This window comes from Neovison vison, chromosome 3 (genome assembly GCF_020171115.1).
Source record: "Neovison vison isolate M4711 chromosome 3, ASM_NN_V1, whole genome shotgun sequence".
Taxonomy (NCBI): domain Eukaryota; kingdom Metazoa; phylum Chordata; class Mammalia; order Carnivora; family Mustelidae; genus Neogale; species Neogale vison.
The window spans coordinates 213,327,436-213,351,348 of record NC_058093.1 but is presented as its reverse complement, the minus strand read 5'-3'; the positions used below and the strand labels follow the sequence as shown (position 1 = coordinate 213,351,348).

At 45.3% G+C, this 23,913-nt stretch overlaps 1 protein-coding gene across 1 annotated transcript in view; it reads right to left on the bottom strand.

Moving 5' to 3' along the window:
* UBE2L3 (ubiquitin conjugating enzyme E2 L3) overlaps window positions 1-23,913 on the bottom strand; it is a 59,628-nt gene that overhangs the window by 28,569 nt on the left and 7,146 nt on the right. The window contains exon 2 of the mRNA XM_044243778.1: window positions 11,627-11,722. Within this exon, the coding sequence (XP_044099713.1) occupies window positions 11,627-11,722 (96 nt within the window). The remainder of the gene's footprint in view (window positions 1-11,626; window positions 11,723-23,913) is intronic.

The following is a 23,913-nucleotide window of genomic DNA, read 5'->3' as shown; positions in this document are numbered from 1 at the left end:
AAATGAAAGTGGAAGCATTACTCCCAATTTTACAGAAATAAACAAGACTGTAAGAGAGTACCATGAACAGCTGTGTACAACAACAAACTCGAGAACTTAGATGAAGTGGACAAACCCTCAGAACATTAAATCTACTAAAACTGAATCACGAAAAGAAAATGGAAATAAACCTGTAATGACTAAGGAGACTGAATCAGCAATCAAAAACTTCCCAACGAGAGGAGTCCTAAATCAGACGGTTTTACTGACAACCTACACCAAATGTGTACAGAATTAACACCGATCCTTCCAGAACTCTTCCAAAGAGGGAACACTTCATAACTCATTATATAAGGCCAGCATCACCCTAACACTGAAGCCAAAGACACTATAAGAAAATTACAAAATCCCTTACGAGTTTTGAGCCAAAATCTTCAACAAAACACTAGCAAAATGAATTCAGAAGCATATAATGATTATACACCATCCCCAAGTAGGATTCATTCCAGGAATGCAAGGATGCCTAAATTTAAAAAAAAAAAAAAAAAATCAGTCAATGTAATACACCACATTAATAGAATAAAGGAAAAAAACACAGTCATCTCAAGTGATGCAGAAAAAGCGCTTGACAAAAACTTAACACACTTTCAGGGAAAAAGCACTTTATAAACTAGGTAGAGAACACCACAAAAGCTATATATAAAAAGCTACAGCCAACATCATACTCAATGGTGAAAGTCTGAGCATTTTCCCCCTAAAATCAGGAATAAGACATGGATGCTTCCTTTTGCCACTTAATTCAACAAAGTGCTGATGCTTCTAGCCAGGACAAGTAGGCAAGAAAAAGAAGTAAAAGATATCCAAACTGGTATGGAAAATATAAAACTACCCATACTCAGAGAGGACCTGATCTCATACGTAGAAAACCCTAACACACAGAATAAATGAGCTCAGAAAAACTGCAAGATACAAAAGCAACACAAAAATCAGTGCCATTTCTATACACAATAAATAATCCAAAAAAGGAAATTAACAAGTCCATTCAAAATAACATTGAAAAGAATAAAATACCTAGAAATAAATTTAATCAAGGAGGCTGTTATAGACTGAATGTGTTTCCTCCAAAATCATATACTGAAGCCCCAAACCCCAATGTGACTGTATTTGGGGTAAGCAAATAATTAAGACTAAATGAGGTTATACGGTGGAGCCCTGATCCAACAGGATTAATGTAGAGTAGTCCCCCTTTATCCACGTGGTAATCTTTCTAAGGCCCACAGTGGGTATCAGAAACCATAGATAGTGGGGCACCTGGGTGGCTCAGTGGGTTAAGCCACTGCCTTCGGCTCAGGTCATGATCCCAGGGTCCTGGGATCGAGCCCCACATCGGGCTCTCTGCTCAGCCGGGAGCCTGCTTCCTTCTCTCTCTCTCTCTGCCTGTTTGTGATCTCTCTCTATCAAATAAATTAAAAATCTAAAAAAAAAAATTAAAAAAAAAAAAAACCATAGATAGTAACAAATTCTCTATATACTATGTTGTTTCCTATGCATACATACCTATGATAAAGTTTAATTTATAAATGAGGCACAGTAAGAGACTGACAAAAAAAAAATAGAACAATTATAACAATATACCATAATAAAAGTTATGCAAATGTGGTCTCTCTCAAAATAGCTCACGGTACTGTATTCACTCTTCTTTTTTTTTTTTAAAGATTTTATTTATTTATTTGCCAGAGACAGAGGGAGAGAGAGCGAGCGAGCACAGGCAGACAAAGAGGCAGGCAGAGGCAGAGAGAGAAGCAGGCTCCCCGCCAAGCAAGGAGCCCGATGCGGCACTCGATCCCAGGACCCCGGGATCATGACCCGAGAGGAAGGCAGCTGCTTAACCAACTGAGCCACCCAGGCGTCCCTGTATTCACTCTTCTTGTAATGATGCAATCAGATGATATAAGATGAATCACGTAGACATCAGATCAGATGAAGTAAGGTAAATCACGTAAGCATGCTAACATAGTGTCAGGCTACTATACTGACCTGAAGATATGTCAGAAGGAAGATCACCTGCTTTGGGATCACAGTTGACTATGGGCAACTGAACTGCAGGTTAGGGTGGGGAGAACCTACTATATTTACAAGAAGCATCAAAGAACTCCCTTGCTCTCCCTCTCCCTCTCCATGGTAGCCCAAAGTAGGTATCCATTTGCAAGCCAGGACGAGTCCTCACCAGAAAGTGACCTTGCCAAACCCTGATCTAGGACATCTAGCTTCCAGAAGCATGAAAAAATTAATTACTGTCGTTTAAGCCATCCAGTCTATGTGTTTTGTTATGGTAGTCTGAGCTAATTAATAGAGATATAAAATTTACATACTGAAAATTACAAAGCACTGCTAAAAGAAATTAAAGACCTAAATATATGAAAAGACAGCCTGGGTTCATAGACTGGAAGACTTAATATTCGGATGAAAATATCACCCAAAGTGATCTCAAGATTCAATGTGAGCTCCACCAAAATCCCAAGTGTTATTTTTACAAAATAGAAAAACCTATCCTAAAATTCTTATGAGAGCTCAAAGAACTCTGAACAGCCAAAACAATCTCGTAAAAGAAGAGCAAAGGGGCACCTGACTAGCTCAGTTGGTAGAGCATGCCAACTCTTGATCTTGGGGTTGTGAGTTTGAGTCCCATGTTGGGGAGAGGGTTTACTTTAAAAAAAAAAGAAAGAAAGAAAGAAAGAAAACAGTATGGGGCAACTGGATGGCTCGGTTGTTAAGGGTCTGCCTTTGGCTCAGATCATGATCCTAGCCTTGTGTCGAGCCTTGTACCAGGCTCCCTGCTCAGGCAGGAGCCTACTTCTCCTTCTGCTGCTCCCCCTGCTTGTGCTCTCTCTTTCCCTCTCTCAAATAAATAAATATTTGAGTGGCTCAGTGGGTTAAGCCGCTGCCTTCGACTCAGGTCATGATCTCAGGGTCCTGGGATCGAGTCCCACATCGGGCTCTCTGCTCAGCGGGGAGCCTGCTTCCCTCTCCCTCTCTCTGCCTGCCTCTCTGTCTATTTGTGATTTCTCTGTGTCAAATAAATAAAATCTTAAATAAATAAATAAATAAATAAAATCTTTACCCCCCCAAAAAAAAGAAAGTAAAAAAGAAAAAGAAGACCAAAGTTGGAGGACTCGTACCTCTGATTTCAAAACTTACTACAAAGCTACCAAAACAGTGTGGCTGGTAAACAGACAGACACACAGACCAACAGAATAGAACTGAGTCCAGAAATAAACCCCCACATATATGCTCAACTGATTTCTGACAGAGACGCCAAGATCAAGAGCAGTCTCTTCAACAAATGGTACTGGGAAAACTGGATGTCCACATGCAAAATAAGGAATGTGGACCTTTACATATATAATTTTTACATATAAAAATTAACAAAATGGATCAAAGACAAGTAAACTTAAGAGCTAAAATATAAATATCTGGGGTGCCTGGGTGGCTCAGTGGGTTAAGCCGCTGCCTTCGGCTCGGGTCATGATCTCAGGGTCCTGGGATCGAGTCCCGCATCGGGCTCTCTGCTCAGCAGGGAGCCTGCTTCCCTCTCTCTCTCTGCCTGCCTCTCCATCTACTTGTGACTTCTCTCTGCCAAATAAATAAATAAAATCTTAAAAAAAAAAAAATATATATATATATATAAATATCCTTAGAAGAAAACGGAGCGGGGGTTGGCTGGCTCAGTGGGTAGAACACGAGACTCTTGCTCTCAGTGTTCTGAGTCCAACACCCACATGAGGTGTGGCGTTCACTTTAAAAAAAAAAGAGGAGGGAGGGGAAGACCTGTATTTCTTAGGTTTGGCAATGATTTCTTAAATATAATACTGAAAGCACAGGTAACAAAAGAAAAAACACAAAATGTACTTCATTAAAATTAAAAACTTCCGTGCATCAGAGAACACTATCCAACTAATGTAACATTGAGTGTCAACTATACGTGAATTTAAAAAAAAAAAAAAAAAAACACACTACCAAAAGTGTGAAAGGACAGCTCACAGAATGGGAGAAAATATTTGCAAATCACATTATCTGATAAGGGTTTAATATCTCTAACATATAAAGGACTCCTATAACTTAAAGAGAAGGAGAACACAAACACCCAACTAAAAATGTTTATAGCTGCTTTATTTATAACTGCCAAAACTTGGACGCAAACAAGAACAGATAAATAAACTGTGGTATATCCAGACAAGAGAATATTATTCAGTGTGAAAAAGAAAGCAGCTATCAAGCCATGAAAAGACACGAAGGAAACTTAACTGTATATGATTATAACTGAAAGAAGCCAGGCTGAAAAGACTACATACTGTATGATTCCAACCAAACAGCATTCTAGAAAAGGCAAAACTATGGAGACAGTAAAAGGATTAATGGTTGCTGTGGGTGGGCATAGGGCAACGGGGTGGGGGAGAGGGGCAAGGAGGAATGAAAAAGTAGAATATAGAGGATTGTAGGGCAGTGAAAATACTCCGTATGATACTACAATAACGGATATGTGCCATTATACATTTTTCCAAACTCAGAGAATTTACAACACCAACGATGAACCCTAATAGGTTTAGGTGATTATGATGTGACAATGTAGGTTCATCAATCATAACAAATATACCTCTGGTAAGAAATGTCCATAACGGGGGAGGTTAGGCATGTGTGGGGCCAGAGGGTATGTAGGAAATCTCTATTCTTTTCTCTTAGCATTACTGTGAACCTAAAACTGCTCTAAAAAACTTAAATCTTGGAGCACCTGGGTGCTAAGAGTCTGACTCCTAATCTTAGTTCAGGTCTTGATCTCAGGGTCAAGCCCCATGCTAGATTCCACACTGGGCATGGAGCCTACTTCAAAAAAGAAAAAAAAGAAAAGGAAAGAGGGCAAAGGCCTTGGTTGAATTAACACTTCCCCAAAGAACATATACTAACGGCCAATAAGCAAATGAAAAGATATTCAACATACATAGTCATGAGGGGGGGAAAAAAAGTCAAACCCACGGGACGCCTGGGTGGCTCAGTTGGTTAAACAGCTGCCTTCGGCTCAGGTCATGATCCCAGGGTCCTGGGATCGAGTCCCACATCAGCCTCCTTGTTCGGCAGGGAGCCTGCTTCTCCCTCTGACTGCCTGCCTCTCTGTCTGCCTGTGCTCACTCGTTCTCTCTCCCTCTGTCTCTGACAAATAAATAAATAAAATCTTTAAAAAAAAAAAAAAAAAGTCAAACCCACAATGAGATACCATCTTCACATCTACTGGAATGGGTATACCTTTTTTAAAAAGTAAAATAACAAATGTTGGTGAGGATGTAGGGGAAATTGGAACGCTTGTACACAGGGCAGCCACTGTGAAAATCAGTTTGGCGGTTCCTCAGTAAGTTTAAAAACATGGAATTACCATATGATTCAGCAATTCTACTCCTACATATACACCCTAAAGAACTGAAAACAGGACTCAAGCAGAGTACACATGGTGTATGCCAATGTTCACAACAGTTGTGAAAGGTAGAAACACCCTGGTGTCTTTTTTTCACCCTAGTTTCCATCAAGAGATGAACGGATAAACAAAATGTGGTATAAAAACAAAGTGGAGGGACGCCTGGGTGGCTCAGTTGGTTGGATGACTGCCTTCGGCTCAGGTCATGATCCCGGAGTCCCGGGATCGAGTCCCGCATCGGACTCCCAGCTCCATGGGGAGTCTGCTTCTCCCTCTGACCTTCTCCTTGCTCATGCTCTCTCTCACTGTCTCTCTCTCAAATAAATAAATAAAATCTTTTAAAAAACAAACAAAAAAACCCAAAGTGGAACATTCTTCATCCATAAAAAATGAATGAAGCTCTGGTTTGTGGTACCATGTGGATGACCCTGAAAAATTATGCTAAGAGAAATAAGCCAGATCGAAAGGACAAGTATTATATGATTTACATAAAACATCTCTAATAGTTAAATTCATAAACAGTAGATTAGAGGTTCCCAGGGGTTGGGGGGCCATGGGAAGTAGGGTATTATTAGTGAACGGATACATTTTCTCTGAGTGATGGAAAATTTTGGAACTAGACAGTGGTGGTTGCACAACATTTTGAAAATAATATCACTGAATTGTATACTTACAAATGGCAAATTTTAAAGATTTTTTTTTTTTTTTTGACAGAGAAAGATCACAAGTAGGCGGAGCAGGCAGAGAGAAAGGAAGGGAAGCAGGGTCCCTACTGAGCAGAAAGCCCAACGCAGGGCTCGATCCCAGGACCCTGGGATCATGACCTGAGCCGAACGCAGAGGCTTTAACCCACTGAGCCACCTAGGCACCCCACAAATGGCAAATTTTATGTCAAATGTATTTTACAATAAAAAATTAATGAAGCAATTGGGCGCCTGGGTGGCTCAGTGGGTTAAGCCTCTGCCTTCAGCTCAGTCATGGTCTCAGGGTCCTGGGATCAAGCCCCGCATCCCAGGCTCTCTGCTTGGCAGGGAGCCTGCTTCTCCCTCTCTCTCTGCTTGCCTCTCTGACTCCTTGTGGTCTCTCTCTCTGTTAAATAAATGAATAAAATTTAAAAAAAAATTAATGAAGCAAAAAAATTCGTAAATTTTAAGAGAAACTTTCAAGTTAAGAATTCTTGAATAAACAAGGAAGGAAAGAAAACAATAAGATGAAAAATATTTTTCCTAGACACAAAGGACTAATATACAGAATTCCTACAATTCAACAAAGCAGCATACTAAAACTCAGAGAGATAACAGATTATGAAAAATATAAACAGTCAACAAAACCTTCAACTACAATGACAAAATTAGAAATGCACATTACTGTGGTCTGAATGTTTGTGTAGCCCCAAAAGTCATACACTGAAAACTTAATGCCTAACATGATGGTGTTAGGAGATGGGGCCTTTAGGGAGCTATTAGATCACTAGGAAAGGGCCTTCATGAATGGGATTGGCACCTTTTAACAGGCCCCAGAGACCCAGCTTGCTCCTTCCCTCACATGGAGGATACATGGGAAGTGTGTGACCAAGAACAAAGCCCTCCCCAGACCTGCACTCTGATCTTGGACTTCCAGGTCCCAGAACTGTGAGAAGTAAAATTCTGTTATTTTAAACTAACCAGTATTTGGTATTTTGTTCTGTAACAGCCTGAATGGGACTAAGACATAAATCTAATTGAGTATCTTTGCACCTGTCACACTGGCACAATGATTTCTTTCCGTATACTTGCTTCACAGGCTCTTTGCTACATACCACCAACAGTTTTGCAGGGAGCCCCACAAAGACTTTAATAATAAGAGTGAGACTAAGCACTTCACACACACACGCACTTACTGAACTTGGACAACAATCAGAGAGATGAGTACTCCTTTTAGATGTGAGGATACCAGGACAAACTGCTTAATCTGCCAGAGATCCCCAAACCAGTCAGAGGCAGAACTAGGGTTCTCACCTGGGGCAATCAGACCGCATAGCCTGGGGGTTGAACTACTGCCATTCAGAGCCCACTTTAATAACACCCAGAAACCTCCACAACGGACAAGGACAAGCACAGGCAGACGGTGCCTGTAAAGTATAAACTGGCACAAACTTTCTGGGAAATAACTTGACAATAAGCTGGCTTATAGGTATATATAATATAACCCTCATCCTCCCAGTCAGACTACGGCTATCTTTTTTTTTTTTTTTTTTTTTAAATTTATTTATTTGACACAGAGAGAGAGAGAGAGAGATCACAAGCAGGCAGAGAGGCAGGCAGAGAGAGGAGGGAGCAGGCTCCCTGCTGAGCAGAGAGGCCGATGTGGGGCTCGATCCCAGGACCCTGAGATCATGACCTGAGCCGAAGGCAGCGGCTTAACCCACTGAGCCACCCAGGCGCCCAGACTACAGCTATCTTAAGATCAAACAGAAAATACGGGGCACCTGGCTCAGTCAGCAGAGTATCCGACTCTCAATCTCAGGAGGGTTTTGAGTTGGGTATGGAGAGGACTTTAAGAAATGGTGGGTACGGGGCGCCTGGGGAGCTCAGTTGGTTAAGCCTCTGCCTTCTGCTCAGGTCACGATCCCAGGGTACTGGGATCGAGCCCTGCATCCGGCTCTCTGCTCAGCAGGGAGCCTGCTTCCTCCTCTCCCTCTTCCTGCCACTCTGCCTACTTGTGTGCTCTCTCTCTCTAATAAAGAAATAAAACTTAAAAAAAAAAAAAAAAAAGTTGGGTATGGAGATTACTTTAAAAAAATAAAAACTTTAATAAAAAAATCAAACCTAAAATAAACAAAGATGCTAAAATTTTCATGTACAGATGTTCATGGATAAATTATCTTAAAAATGGAAAAAAATTCAAAATTAAAGAATGACTGAATGAATGATAACACAAGTATTATGGGATATTGTACAGTTATCAAAAGTTACATTCACGGGGCGCCTGGGTGGCTCAGTGGGTTAAGCCGCTGCCTTCGGCTCAGGTCATGATCTCAGGGTCCTGGGATCGAGTCCCGCATCGGGCTCTCTGCTCAGCAGGGAGCCTGCTTCCCTCTCTCTCTCTGCCTGCCTCTCCATCTACTTGTGATTTCTCTCTGTCAAATAAATAAATAAAATCTTTAAAAAAAAAAAAAAAGTTACATTCACAAAGTTTCAAGGCAATGACTAAATGATGGAAATACGTGATAATTATGAAACTATCAAATGGTTCATTAAAAAGGCTAGGAGGAATAATGATGATGAAGAGTGAAAGTGCTCATTGGGTGAGAAATTCAAGAAGGCTCACCACATGCCTCCAGCTCCTGAAGGGCAGGTGCCCAAAAACTTACTGCATTTCTTCACGGTAGGATTATGAGATCATTTTCTTCCTTAGCTATCACCTCTGAATTTCAAATGAAAAAAATTTATATAAAAACAAGAGTTTAAAGGGAATAAGCCTGACTGCCTTAGTAACAGTGAAATGCCTCAAGGAAGCACCATATCTGGTTCACTCCCATCTTTCCTCTCTGGTGAGTCTGGATCTGCCCCTTCTCTGAGCTACAGTATTTACTAAGCCACTCCTAGAGGACCAGGACCAGGTGGTCAAGGCATGCGTCTGGACTACTATGCCTTTACCAGCCTGGCCCTGCCTTCACCCCAGCTGGGTGTACCCCAGGTCAGTCTGGGGAGAAGATTCCCCCTACTGACTTGGGCCCTATGGTACGGCAAGACTGGAGGCCCAGGTGTAGGGTACTAGTGAAGACCGTTGAGGGGTCGGTTGCCAAGAGCACCATAACTGCCTCCTTGAAACACTCCTTATACCAAGCCAGGGTCCCTGGGCAGTGACTATAGTAAGAACACAAGAGAGAAATGGGAAGAGGCAGTGGAATGGGGAGACAGTAGCTATGGCCTACTGTCTCTGGACTCAGCTTCCACTAAATGGAAAGTGAGGCTTTGGCCTGGCCAGTCCCTAGAGACTCAACCCAAGCACGCTGCATTCTACTACAACAGTCTCCACCTTGGACTTATGAAACCGCAGCCCATTGCAAAGGCTCCACCAACATGACAACAGAGGGAGACCTTGAAATGCTCTGGGCTAAGACTGCTGACAGCCACCTACCCTTGGAGCTGACCTGCACTCTCAGGCCACTGACATCATGGGGGAGACTGCCCCAAGTCTGACTACTCAAAACCATCTAATTCATTCTTGTCATTTTTTAACAGATCCATGGATTAACTCTTCTAATGTCAGTAGGATACAAAACCGCAATTAGAAAAGGGACAGGACAGATGGTCCTGACCACCCTTCCACTTAGCACCTAACGATTCTCTACAGCGGGTAAGCCCTGGGGTTACTGGCTGAACCTACCCACCAGGAGGCTTCTCTACCACCTACGCACTATGCCCTGAGTCCCACCATCTGCAAGCCTGGAGAAATCTTAAACACTCATCCTCAAAACCAGATTGGATGCTCCCACATTTAAAATTTCTGAGTGTGTACTGAAAACACTACACAGTGTATCTTTCCTTCATTATTCAAACAAGCATGAAAATAAAGCATGAATCCAGTATCTGCTGTTCAAGTTGCAAGGACTTTTTAAAAAGGCATGACCTATAATCAGCATTAGAAGCAAGCCTCTGGGGCGCCTGGGTGGCTCAGTCGTTAAGCCTCTGCTTTTGGCCAGGTCATGATACCAGGGTCCTGGGATCGAGTCCCGCATCAGGCTCTCTGCTCAGCAGGGAGCCTGCATTCCCTCCTCTCTCTGCCTGCCTCTCTGCCTACTTGTGATCTCTATCTGTCAAATAAATAAATAAAATTTTAAAAAAAAAAAAGAAGAAGAAAGCCTCTGGAGTCAGCATGTTCTGTGTTCTGCTTTGGCAAAGTAGTCAATCTGCCCATAAGGAAAGATTCTACGCAACAATGTAGTGCAGGGACAGGCACAGGAAAAGGGCCTGAGGCTCACAGGGAAAGTGGGGATGAAAAGAGGAGGCAGTGGAGACTGAAGAAACAGGAAGGAAGGGAGCACTCGCGATGAAGTCCTGGTTGTGAGCTGGGGAAACTGGAAGGCACACGGTGTCCAAGTGAGGCCACCTCATGGACAGATGGTGTGGCTCTGGGGAGAGGGCAGGAACAGAGGCAAGGACAGGACTCCTTCACGTACAGTAATAATCTAGTCATCTATGATGCTGGACGAAGCAGGGGCCCAAGAAACAGCACTAAAGAAAGGCAGGAGACTAAACAAGGTCCATGTCTGAGAGCTCACAGGAAGCAGCAGCAAGACAGGAATGAGTGGTACAAGGTCACAGAACCGGGGGCTGCACGGGCTCCAAAGGCTGGAGAGGTGAGCAGGCTCTACGGCTGCTGAAGCTGAGGTGCTGAGGACAGAGGGGAACCCATGTGCTCACTGTGAGATGGTTCTAGGAGGGTGGGAGAAACTGGGATTGCAAACTGGAGTTAGTACAGGATGAGGCTCTCAAGGGGTGAGGAGATGAAAGGATGGAGAAAGAGCAGACACTAAATAAATCAAGAGGACAGTAAGGCCACAGGAAGGCCATTGTTAGGAGCAAGCCTGAGCCGATGTGATGGCAGAAGTCTGTGAGGCAGAGGGAACAGGAGCTGTAGGGGTCAGAAAGTAGAGGCAGAAGCCCCAAACAAGACACTGGGTGAGGGGACCAGGCAGGCCATTAGACAAAGGGATTTGAAACCAAAAGAAGGCACATATTGGAGGGTACTAGGAATAAAGCCTGGAACGCAAGTGTCCAGAGGCTTAGACATACAGATGCAAAACCGGGCAGGGAAGCAAAGGAAAGATCTAGATGGGAAAGCCACCATCTCCCAAGAGAGGTCAGAGAAGGCAGCCCTGTCTGGACAAACAGGGCCAGGCATGGAGAAGCCAGGGAAGAGAGGAGCACAAAAACACACTCCTTTCCCTGGGCAATAACCACAGACGTGGAACACTTGGGGCCCCCCAGAATCTTACAAAACCAGTGCAAAGATGGGATTCTACTCAGGCACCCGAGGATAAAGTCCCTGCCTTATTATATCCTAGAGTGACAGCCCACTTCTGCACATCTCTTGGCTGCCTCACCTAAGAGCCTACTTAGGAGCAGAGAGGTCAGCCCAGCACACACATCACCTTGAAGAATAATCTGGTAAGAAGTGGAAGTGTTCAATACTCACAGGAACAATAAGCCCTTGCCAAGTCAATAAATTAGCTTCATCAACCTGGATGTTACGGAAGTTTTTCATTCCACATTTGCGGATTTCTTCAAGCTCCTGTTGATTAACAAAGCATAAAGGGGTGTCAAATAGGGGAAAGTACCACACATTAAGATCCCTCCTGACTCCCTCAAATTAAACCAAGTGCCAAAACCACTGATGACCAAATTGCAGAGTGTGGACTAGACTGTGACTGGTCTGGTTAAGAGGCCTGGAGCCACAGTGGTCCCCTCAAACCCATGCCCCAGACCAAGACAGGCCCCACTTCAGTGACCCCACAGAACTCAGTGGGATAAGTAACTGTCTTCTGCAGACAACATCACCTCCTCTTTGGGCTGGTCACTAGACCTCTGTTTAAACACCCTCAGACCCCTGCACAGGGCAGTCATGCAGCAGAGGTGCAAGGAAGGTGCTACAGACCTGATTTCTTCCAACCAAGATTTATTAAGCTATGAGTCAGATGTCAAAGACTAGGAGCAAACGCATACCCACCAGGTTTTCTACCCAGTGCGTAAGTGTGATTTCAGAACTCTGTGTCACATGGACACGTGGCGAAGAGAACTACTATTTAGTCTGGGATGGGAGGGGGACAGGAGCTTTTCACTGACCCTCTGTTTCCTCAGCTTCAAAAGAGGGGTAGTAAGACCCAGAGCTGAACACAACGAAGGGGAAACCATGTTGTACATAACAGAACCCTTTGCAAATGAGGGATTATTATACAAATAGTCCAGGCAGCAAATGCCTTTCTTCCAGAAAGCATGACCACAGGACTAACTACTTCAGTGCCCTGCCTGAGAGGTCTTTAGGCTACAGTCTGTCGCTTGTTTTTCAACTGTGCACCACCGCTTCTCCAACAACTCCAGTCATCCTCCAGCAGGCATCATGACCCAAGACCCAAGGTGCGCCCACCTGCTCACCTTCCCAATATTCCTCCATTCTCAGACACCTGCAGTGACACAATTCCTCCAATATCCCAACCTGGCCTCACGTTCCTGGTACAAAAGCCTCCTCCAAGTCTCCTGGGTACCTTCTTCTGCATCCCTAGAGCACCACCACCCAGCTGAGGAGGTAGGACAGCTTCCTCAACGGCCCTGGCTTCCTCCTTGTTGGTCCAGCCCATGCACCCTTTTGCAACTGGGAAGCCCCTCCTTGTGTGATGCGATGGCCCACAACGGCACACACAGAAGCTCTGAACCAGCCTCTACTTCAAGCCCAAAAGATCCTTTGCACTCCACATTCCCACCACACCGGCAACAGTTTACAAGGCCCCGTGGGGAAATAATTCCAGACGAAGTGAGAACTGAGCCACGGTCACAGGTTCTAAGTTGGAGGATGTGTGGTGTGCCCGGCATGGAGTGGGCTGAGAAGTGTATCAAATGAACACGCAGAACAGACAGCTGGGACATGCCGGTGCTTCACGGCAGGCGACACGCCCGACCAAGTTTCTTCCCACAGGGTGCTGCCGCTTGTCAACCCTAGCTGCCCACCACAACCATCTGGGCTTAGGCCCCAGCCCTGGAAATTCTGGTCCAGCAACTGTGGGGTGGAGTCTGAAATGGGGATTTTTAACAAGCTCCACAGTGAGAGGAGAGAGCCACTGCCACTGGGAGAGGAGCTCCATTTCTAAGCAACACTCAGCTTCTGTAAAGAAGCTAGTTGCAGTGGCTGTGGCCCCTGCAGTGGAGAAGGCATGGTCCCGCCCCTCTTCCTGAGCCTGGAGGAAGGAAAGCATGGAACCTGAGAGACCACTCAACCTGCCAACTGCCATCTGGTCTTCCTGCTAGTGCCCAGGACTCATCAGAAACGCTCCCCTGGGGACAAAGAAGCCTTCAGGATGGGGAAAAAATAAATCTCACTCTACGACTACTCTGTCCCACTCCCCGAACAGTATATAAGTTCCATGAGGGCAAGCTTGAAGGCAGGGATCTAAAAGCCCCGGGAGCTCATGGTCATGCTCAAATACTTGCTTAATTATCAGGATAGTAAAGGGACAGGAAGCTGGGTATTGGGGAGGAAAAAAAGACTCTGGGATAGAAAAGGCTCTCCATGTATTTGATCTTCTGGTCCCTGATGCAAGATACTAGAAAAAGATTCCCAGCTAGACACAAATCCTACCAAGCTATCAGAAATGTTTTAAACCAAAAGTAGTCAGGAAAACAATTCCAGAGAGAGCTCTGAAACTGGACAACCAATGAGATCATATTCACTTTTCATGAGAGAAAATTAGTTTTAAAATAATCTGTACATATAATCTATGGCTTCAGAAATCCACATACTAACAACAGGATGTATCAGTAATAAGCCCAAGAAGGTAAATTTTAAAAGAATTACACAAATATGGCAAGATGAGACTCCAGGATAAACTGTGAGTGAAAACCTGCACCTTGCTCAAGAAAAAGGGAGGAAGGAGTGGGCACTGTGGGCAGGAGTACAGAGAGGGCATCTACTGGTGCTCTGAAACCAAGAGACACATGAACATTGGGGTCTCCAGCTGGCTCCGTCGGTACATGATTCAATCTCAGGGTCATGAATTCAAGCCCCACACTGGCCAGGGAGCCTACTTAAAAAGAGAGATACATGCACGAAGATAAAAGCCATACTGAGGTAGAGGATGCCATTCCTCCTACCCTCTGCCAGAAAGGAAGGGTGACACTCCTGTTGGCAGAACTGGGAGGCTCAAGGACTCCAATGCTTGGTTATCAATTGCTGGTCATCAGATAAACTCTCAATTTACCTTGCTGTCAAGTTAAGCTTACCAAAGAGCGGAAGAGGCAACCTCCTTTGCATAATTCTAACCAACAAGGAAGAAGTGATTACAACAAGGCAGAAGTGAGAGAAACCAAGTCAAACAAACAAGCTAGCAAGCCCTATAAATCTCCAGGGAATGCTGGGCAGCCCTAGGAGAGCCTTTCTCAACAGGGTGGCGCCGCCATACAGGCAGGACTTTGCACTTGAGCATCCCGAGCCCTGCCCATTACATGCCAAGCATTGTAACACCACACCCCACCCCAATTTCCCAACATCCTCTAGAGGCCCAGCTGCTGAGAACCCCTGGCACCGTCAGAGGCCAGGATGCTAAAAGTCTTGCATTGCACAAGCAGGCCCTCCAGTCAAGAACTATTCGGCCCACAATGCCAACCACACCTCCACCAAGGAGAACAACTTGAAGAATGGATTCAAGTCATTCAGAGAAAAGAGATTCATACAAAGGTCTGAGACTCGAAAAGGCAAGATGACTCAAGACGCTTGACAAATCCTCAAGCAAAAGTGCACTCCTATAACTCAGCATGAACCTGAGAAGGAAGAACTGGAGAAGGAATTTATTATTATTTTTTAAAGATTTTATTTATTCACTAGACAGACAGAGATCACAAGTAGGCAGAGAGGCAGGCAGAGAGAGAGGAAGGGAAGCAGGCTCCTTGCTGAGCAGAGAGCCCAAAGCAGGGCTCCATCCCAGGACCCTGAGATCATGATCCGAGCCGAAGGCAGAGGCTTTAACCCACTGAGCCACCCAGACGCTCCTGGAGAAGGAATTTAAAGAGACCAATGTAAGTTCAGAGTTCAAATTCAAAAGGGTACTATTATAAATGATGGGAAAAAAGGGACCTGACAAAGGAAAACAGAGGGACCCAGCTCTAGAACAGAGTCAGGAAGACCAAAGCCAAGAACGACAGGAGATTACAAAATATGCCCACAAAGGTTTGTTTCAGTTCTGCAAGAAGCTGTCCTGGATCAGCTAGGACAACCCAAATACTGACAACCCAAAAGAAGAGCACGAGGGAAAGCAGAACAAGCCAACTAGCTCACTCCTCCTGGTAGGGAAGAGCAGGCTTCCCAGCCATGGCAATTGGTAAAGGAGAAAGAGAGCAGTGCTTCTCCAAATGAGGTCCATTTCTGATCCCAGAGGTGGATCTCAATGTACTGAGGGATGCCAAAAGAGCATGGGCATGCTGCCCAGCTCTTCAAAAGGGGAAAAGCCCACTGCCTAGACTCTAGCCCAGAGAGCTTGATGCCCATCCCAGGCCAGGGTGCGGCAAGCTCCAGAAACAGACCACAGCCTAATAGCTCCGAGAAACTAACAGGAGACAACCCTGACCCCAGCAGGAGCGGGCTACTCCACATCCCACAGAACCTTCAGCTCATCCCGGAAAGGACAGCAGGAGACAGCTATACACAGTGGGCTGTCACAAAACTACAGTGCGTGCATCTGAGTTTGGGCAAAGTATTTAAGGAAGTCTTTTTTTTCTTCTTTGGAGATCTACGATGGGCAACCATTCAAAATCTTCCCAAACAACCATTCAAAATCTTCCCCAAAACCCTCACATAGGACCTGAGAACCCTTCACAAGCCAGTGATTCAAAACTAGCTTGTGACCATGGTCCTCTTTAAGAAATCCAGACAGGGGGCACCTGGGTGACTCAGTGGGTTAAAGCCTCTGCCTTCGGCTCAGGTCATGATCTCAAGGTCCGGGGATCGAGCCCCACATCGAGCTCTCTGCTCAGCAGGGAGCCTGCTTTCCCCTCTCTCTCTCTGACTGCCTCTCTGCCTACTTGTGATCTCTGTCAAATAAATAAAATCTTAAAAAAAAGAAAGAAATCCAGGGGCGCCTGGGTGGCTCAGTGGGTTAAGCCGCTGCCTTCGGCTCAGGTCATGATCCCAGGGTCCTGGGATTGAGTCCCGCATCGGGCTCTCTGCTGAGCGGAGAGCCTGCTTTTCTCTCTCTCTCTCTCTGCCTGCCTCTCTGCCTACTTGTGATCTTTGTCTGTCAAATAAATAAATAAAACCTTAAAAAAAAAAAAAAAAAAAAGAAAGAAATCCAGAGAGAAGTACAGAGGAAAAATCAGCTGTGAAAGCCAGGGCTGCTTCAGATGTCAAATCAGTGCTATGGACAGCCAAGTCACAAGGTAGGGGGTGCTTATATAGTTTAAAAAGCATATTCGATAGCATCCTGTAATTTCTTATCTGTTGACTGGAAAAGAGCACACTACCCTGAAAGGAACCACAAAAAGTAAAGCTGAGCGCCATCTTCTTGGCTGTTGAGATGAGGTTAGAAGAGCAGAGAAGTACTACTCTAGTAACCTGGAGGTCAGAGCAAGGGAGGCCCAGCAGGCAACAGCAGAGGGTAATGAGCTCATGGAAGGGAAGCTGTCAGGCCCTGGAGAATGGGGGAAAAAACCAAACCATTGCAGAGAAGGGAACAGGTGTGTCCATGTGTTAGAAATGTATGCAAAGCCCCAGAAGGAAGAAATCACCGGGTATGTTTGGGAAGCAGCTGGGAGCCAAATCTGGCTCAAGTGTTAACTAATGTTGGGGGACTCTCAATCAGATGGCACCCAAAGGCCCCAGGAGAGTTATTTAATACTCATATGCAGAGAGATGGGACAGAGAGGGAGGGTGGAGGGAGAAAGCCTGAATCGTGCCTAGGCCTCATTCTAGAACTGCAGGATCAGAATCTCCAGAACAAGGCTGGGCACTTGTGCCAAGAAGTCCCCCAGTGACACTGAGGTGCACGCCCGTTTAAGAACCACCATGCCCGGTGCGCCTGGACTCTTGTTGGTTAAGCATCTGCCTTCGGCTCAGGTCATAATTCTGGGGTGCTGGGATCCAGTCCCACAGAGTCCCCATATCGGGCTCCCTGATCACTGGGGAGTCAGCTTATCCCTCTACCCTTCTCCTGCTCATGATCTCTCTCACTCTCTCTCCCCCAAATAAATAAATAAAATCTTAAAAAAAAAAAAAAAAAAAACCACCATGCTTATCCAATCCCGTCTTTTACAAAGGAAGATAACTGAGGCTCTGATTAATTCAGTGTCATTTCCATGACTAGAAATAAGCTCCTAAAAGAGCTAACACCTCCCACTGAGCCAGGCACACAGAAGCAATGTAAGGAATCCTTTTTACTGCAACAAGTCTGTGGTAACAGAAACCTGGAAATCTTTCGAACTTTTTTTTTTTAAAAATGAATTCTTACTATGACTTACATTGGTTATTTTACTGTTCTCTGTTCTGAAGCTTCCTATAGACAAAAAATTCAGTATATTGCAATCCCCAACCATTCTCTTCAGCACTACTTTTATATATTATACAGAGAAACAATGTTTTGATTTGACAAGCAGTTGCTTCAACAGCTGTCAAACTGTCATTGGACTAGAAAGAGCAGAGGACCCTGGAACTGGACAGGCCTGAGCTTAAGCCCCCTGCCCCACCCTTCATACCCCCTGAAGCTCCCAGCCTTCCAGTAGTCTCACCTGAAAAATAGGAAACCAAATTCATAGGGCTCTACTGAGAATTACAAAAAACACTGTAAGTGTTTAACACTTAGCACCCCTCGTAGATATTCAATTAATGTTAGTTTCATTCCCTTCCATAATTATATCACAGTAGTTCTTAAAATCCAAGACAGTGTTGAGGCACCAACATATATTCCCTCCTCTACATAACAGGGAATAGACCCGATAAGGCATTAACAGCCTATGACCAGAACTCAAAGGATCTTAAATTAGAAATGACTGTGGAGGCGCCTGGGTGGCTCAATCGGTTAAGCATCTGCCTTCAGCTCTCCCCTCAGCTCTCTGCCCCTCTACCCTGCTTGTGTCCGTGCATGCCTCTCTCTCAAATATATGTTTTTAAAAATATTTATTTATTTATTTGACAGCATGCGTGTGCATGCAACACAACAAGCATGTGCAGGACACAAACAGGAGCAACAGAGGGAGAAGCAGGCTCTCCACCGAGCAGGGAGCCCAATGCAGGGCTCGATCCCAGGCATGACCTGAGCCAAACGCAGATGCTTAACTGACTGAGCCACCCAGGTGCCCAAATAAATCATCTTAAAAAATAAGTTTGTCAGGGCGCCTGGGTGGGTCAGTGAGTTAAAGCCTCTGCCTTCGGCTCAGGTCATGATCCCAGGGTTCTGGGATCGAGCCCTACATCGGGCTCTCTTCTCAGCAGGGAATCTGCTTCCTCCTCTCTCTCTCTGCCTGCCTCTCTGCCTACTTGTGATCTCTATCTGTCAAATAAATTTTAAAAATCTTTAAAAAAAATAAGTTTGTCATGTGAAAGAAAGGAAAAGAAAATAAAGAAAGGAAAAGAAGGAAGGAAGGAATATGTTTAGAGTTGTTGGCACAAAGCTTTTCCAGAAATGAACTGATCAACTTATCTCAATAAAAGAAAGAAAATGAAAGGGAAAAGAAAAGGAAAAGGAAAAAGAAACACAAGGCAGAGGGGTTGCTAAGAATACATCACCACCACACTCCCCTTTGTAGGGCAACAGCTTAGTGTCGTCATCCCCTTCAAAATCCCAACAAAAAACAGAAATGTGTTGGGGTGCCTGGGTGGCTCAGTGGGTTCAAGTCTCTGCCTTCGGCTCAGGTCATGATCTCAGGGCCTGGGACCAGGCCCCACATCGGGCTCTATGCTCAGCGAGGAACCTGCTTCCTCCTCTCTCTCTCTCTGCCTGCCTCTCTGCCTACTTGTGATCTCTGTCTGTCAAATAAATAAAATCTTTTTTAAAAAAATGTGAAAAACAGAATGATAAAATACCACAGAGAAAGGGAGAGATGCTAGGGAAGAGGTGGTCTTTTAGGAAAGCAAGGTGTTTCTGGAGGTAATCTCCAAAAACGAAGATGCTCCAGAAGATGTGTGCCTTCCAAGTAGGAGATCCACACCCAAAGCAGCCATGTGAAAGGCCGGAGGAAGACCCTGACAGAGAAGCCTGAGCGGCGGTTGGTTACAACACTCGGCGGTATTTACAATGAACAGCACATAGAATAGGGACTAGAAGCTCACAACATCCCTCGGAGGCAGGCACGTCAGGCGTATTAGCTTCACCTTACAGCTCATAAAGCTGATGTTCAGAGATGCCCAATTCACAGGCCTTTTACAGGGTAAGGCCAGGACCGGAGACCGAGTAGAATCTCTCAGCCACACAAAGCTGTGGGTGAGGGTGGCCACGCCTTCACTGCAAACAGGCAAAGCAGGGGCTCCTATTTCCTAAGCAGGATCCTGGGAGGGCTCGCCTGCTCTGGAACAGCACTCGCCCAGAGTTACAATGACAAAGGCATGAACAGATACAGCTTAGAGACAGATACTGCCCTAACCCTTCACAGCTGGCCCTTAAGTGTTTATGCTGTGCAAGGAATGTTTCTAGGCTCCTCTTGTCCAGGTAAAATGAAACCGGGCAGATGGAGCTGGATGTCTAAGGTAAAGTTACACAAACCTGCCTTAAATCTAAGTACAGCATCACTCTCAAGTACCAGCTCCATAATTGGTAGGACATTAATAATTTGGAAAAAAAAAAAAAAAAAAAGACTTCCTGCTTTTTTGTGTCATGGGAGCCAAGTAACTAATTTTGACAGAAATGTGCTTTCCAAGCTTGCACAAAGCAACCAGTGGCAATGACGCTAAATCATGATGTTAATATTAAGTTCAAAATACTTTACATCTAAACATAAAGTTTCAAAACCCCCAAATATGATTCTCTTACTTCAACGAATACTCAGCAAAGGAGGCGGAACCCAAAGCAACACATGAACCCTTGCATGGGTCAGCAGTACACCATCTTACACTTAGTTATTACGACAACTAATGTGCTCAACTCCTATCTTAACTCTACAAAGTAGTCATGAAACTACATGAAATGAAACTACAAAGTTGTTTCATTACCCTGTTGCAGAATCAGCACACTGAGGCTCAAGGTGATGACAGAAACGAGTCCGTGGTAGAAGTGAAGATCAGAACTCGCGTCCCTGTCATTCAACCACAGCACCACCAGAGTGGTGGCCACTGTCAAGAGGTCATTCTAAGAGGACATTCTGAAAAGAACATTCAGAACAGGCTTATAGAAACGCACTGCCCACACACCTCCAGGTGAGCGTGGCTGGGGCCCCAGCTAGCTGAGTGGGCTCTGATGTCAGCTCCACACACAGTCCGCTTCTGGATGTACCATGCCCCTGGAATAGGTTTCTGTCCCCATATGAACATGGTTGTACCTGGAATTCATGACCTATGCCACACACTCCAAAGTCCAGAGCCCCGCACGAGTGACTGGAATGGGAATGCCGTGTGTAATATCTGGCAGGTCTCCTTCTGTAAGATTAGCTTTCCTGTGCTGAGTTTTCTTAACAAGAGGAACACTAGTATGAAGCAGATATTTTACAAATCATGTCAGAAGGGACTCAGAGGCTGTTCAACTTCTGAGTTGTACCCACTCTCCAATTCTGTGACAGAGTCAGGCAGCATCCCCTCTCAGAAAGACAGAGCACCACCATGAGCACTGGATTTGACATTACTGACTGCTATGCTGGCAAATGTGCCTGCTGGGCCACGGGCTGTCAAAATAGTATTTTACTCCTCTGCTGAACTGTTCTGGTAAAGAAGGAGAAACAAAATCTGACAAGATCACGAAGTACAGAAAACAATCATCTGTTAAAAACTGAACAAAACCGGGACACCCGAGTGGCTCAGTTGGTTAAGCATCTGTCTCCGGCTCAGGTCATGATCCCAGAGTCCTGGGATCGAGCCCCACTTCAGGCTCCCTGCTCAGTGGGGAGGCTGCTTCTCCTTCTCCCTCTGTCTGCTGCTCCCCCTGCTTGTGACCTCTCTGTCAAATGGATAAACAAAACCTTAAAAACAAACAAACAAAAAAAAACTGAACAAACCCAAACCACCACCTAACCTGAAATGAATTCTCCTCCTATCCACCATGTCCCTCCTTCCTTAAAAACCAAAAGCAGGGGGCGCCTGGGTGGCTCAGTGGGTTAAAGCCTCTGCCTTTGGCTCAGGTCATGATCTCAGGGTCCTGGGACTGAGTCCCGCATCAGGCTCTCTGCTCCGCAGGGGGCCTGCTTCCTCCTCTCTCTCTGCCTGCCTCTCTGCCTGCTTGCGATCTCTGTCTGTCAAATAAATAAACAAAATCTTAAAAAAAAAAAAAGCAGGGGCAGCTGGGTGGCTCAGTGGGTTAAGCCTCTGCCTTCGGCTCGGGTTGTGATCTTAGGGTCCTGGGATCAAGCCCTGCATCGGACTCTGCTCAGCGGGGAGCCTGCTTCCTTCCTATCTCTCTGCCTGCTCCTCTGCCTACTTGTGATCTCTCTCTCTGTCAAATAAATAAATAAAATCTTAAAAAAAAAAAAAAAATCAGGGGCGTCTGTGTTGCTCAGTTGTTGGGCATCTGTATTCAGCCTGGGTTGTGATCCTGGGGTGCTGGGAATGAGAGCCCTGCATCGGGCTCCCTGCTCAGCGGGAAGCCTGCCTCTCCCTCTCCCACCAACCCTGCTTGTGTTGCCCCCTCTCTGGCTGTCTCTTCCTCTGTCAAATAAATAAGTAAATAAAATCTTTAAAAAAAAAAAAAAAGCTGCTATGGGAAGACCCTAAGAGCAGGGAGGCCTGGGCAGTGAGTGTGCCAGGCTCCACTGTGAGCCTGTGAGTGGTGCCCCCCAAGACTCCTGTCAAGGGGACCTCTTGAAGCTCTGGAATTCTAAACAGACTGCACAAAGGGCCAGGAGGAAAAACAGAACAGCCACCAGAAAGAAGCAACCTTCCTTAACTTTCTGCTTCAGGGCTGAAACAGAAGACAAAAAGCAACAGGATTATTTCTGGGACTGCAACTACTTATTTGAGAGTTTCCTTCAGGGCAGCTCCGTCGGCTGAGCTTCCGTCTCTTGATTTCAGCTCAGGTCACGATCTCAGGTTTGTGGGATCAGCCTAGTGTCAGATTCTCTCCCCTCCTCTCCCTCTCCTTGCACATATGTTTGCCCTCTCTTACTCTTTTAAATAAATAAATAAAATCTCTTTAAAAAAAAAAAAGAGAGAGAGAGAGGCACCTGGGTGGCTCAGTTGTTAAGTGTCTGCCTTCAGCTTGGGTCTTGATCCCGGAGTCCTGGGATCAAGACCCACATCCGGCTCCCTGCTCAGTAGGAGGCCTGCTTCTTCCTCTCCCACTCCCCCCGCTTGTGTTCCCTCTCTCGCTCGCTCTCTCTCTCTCTCTGTCAAATAAATAAATAAATAAAATCTTTAAAAAAGAGAGAGAGTTCCCTTCAAATTCCCACCCCCTACTCCCAGCTCAGCACCATTCAGCACCTTGAACTGCACCTCGGCTCATCTTTGAACACAGTGACAGTCATCACACTGAGCATAATACATGCAGGACAGAAAGAAATAATACAAGGGTGAGATCCTGAGATACTGGGAAGACTAATTTTGAATTCAAGAGCTTTTCAATTTTGCTAGAAAAAGTATGTATTTTTGAACAAAGATGCACAAGTTCACACAGCCGTCTCAAGAAACCTCTTGCTGGGGTGCCTGGGTTGTTCAGTGGGTTTAAGCCTCTGCCTTCGGCTCAGGTCATGATCTCAGGGTTCTGGGGTTGAGCCCCGCATTGGGCTCTCTGCTCAGCAAGGCCCCTGCTTCCCCCTCTGCCTACTTGTGATCTCTCTCTCTGTGTCAAATAAATAAATAAAATCTTAAAAAAAGAAACAAACAAACAAACAAACCTCTTGCTAACCCTAAGAACAGGTTACTTCAAGAGGCAGGAGAGAGGGGAGGGTAAGAGAATGAGCTCTGCCTCTGGTGGGGTCATGTCCTGGCATGCCACCCCTACCTGGCCCAGCCCATCTTTTCAGCACTAAGCCCTCTCCTCCTGCCAGGGTGCTCTCCTCACTGTCCTGGGATGTGTCTTGCTGACTCTCAATAATAATAATAATCTACACGTATATCACACTTAGGATATGCTAAGCATGCTCCAGAACACGTAATATATACTAATTTATTTCACTTTCACACACAGGTGAAGTAAACTAACATACAGAGATCAAGCAACTTGCCCAAGTTCCTCCACTAAGATGTGGCAGGCCTAGGATATGCAACCTCCAAAAGCTCTTTTAAAAATATATATATATATTGGGGCGCCTGGGTGGCTCAGTGGGTTAAGCCTCTGCCTTCAGCTCAGGTCATGATCTCAGGGTCCTGGGATCAAGCCCCGCATGGGGCTCTCTGCTCAGCAGGGAGCCTGCTTCCCCCATCTCTCTCTGCCTACTTGTGATCTCTCTATGTCAAATAAAAAAATAAAAGTCTTTTAAAAAGTTTTTTTTTACTTATTTATATTGGCAGAGAGAGCAGGAGAACACAATCAGGGGGAACAGGAGATGAGGGAGAGAGAGAAGCAGGCTCCCCACTGAGCTGGGAGCCCAATACAGGACTCGATTCCAAGACCCTGGGATCATGATCTGAGCCAAAGGCAGACACCTAACCAA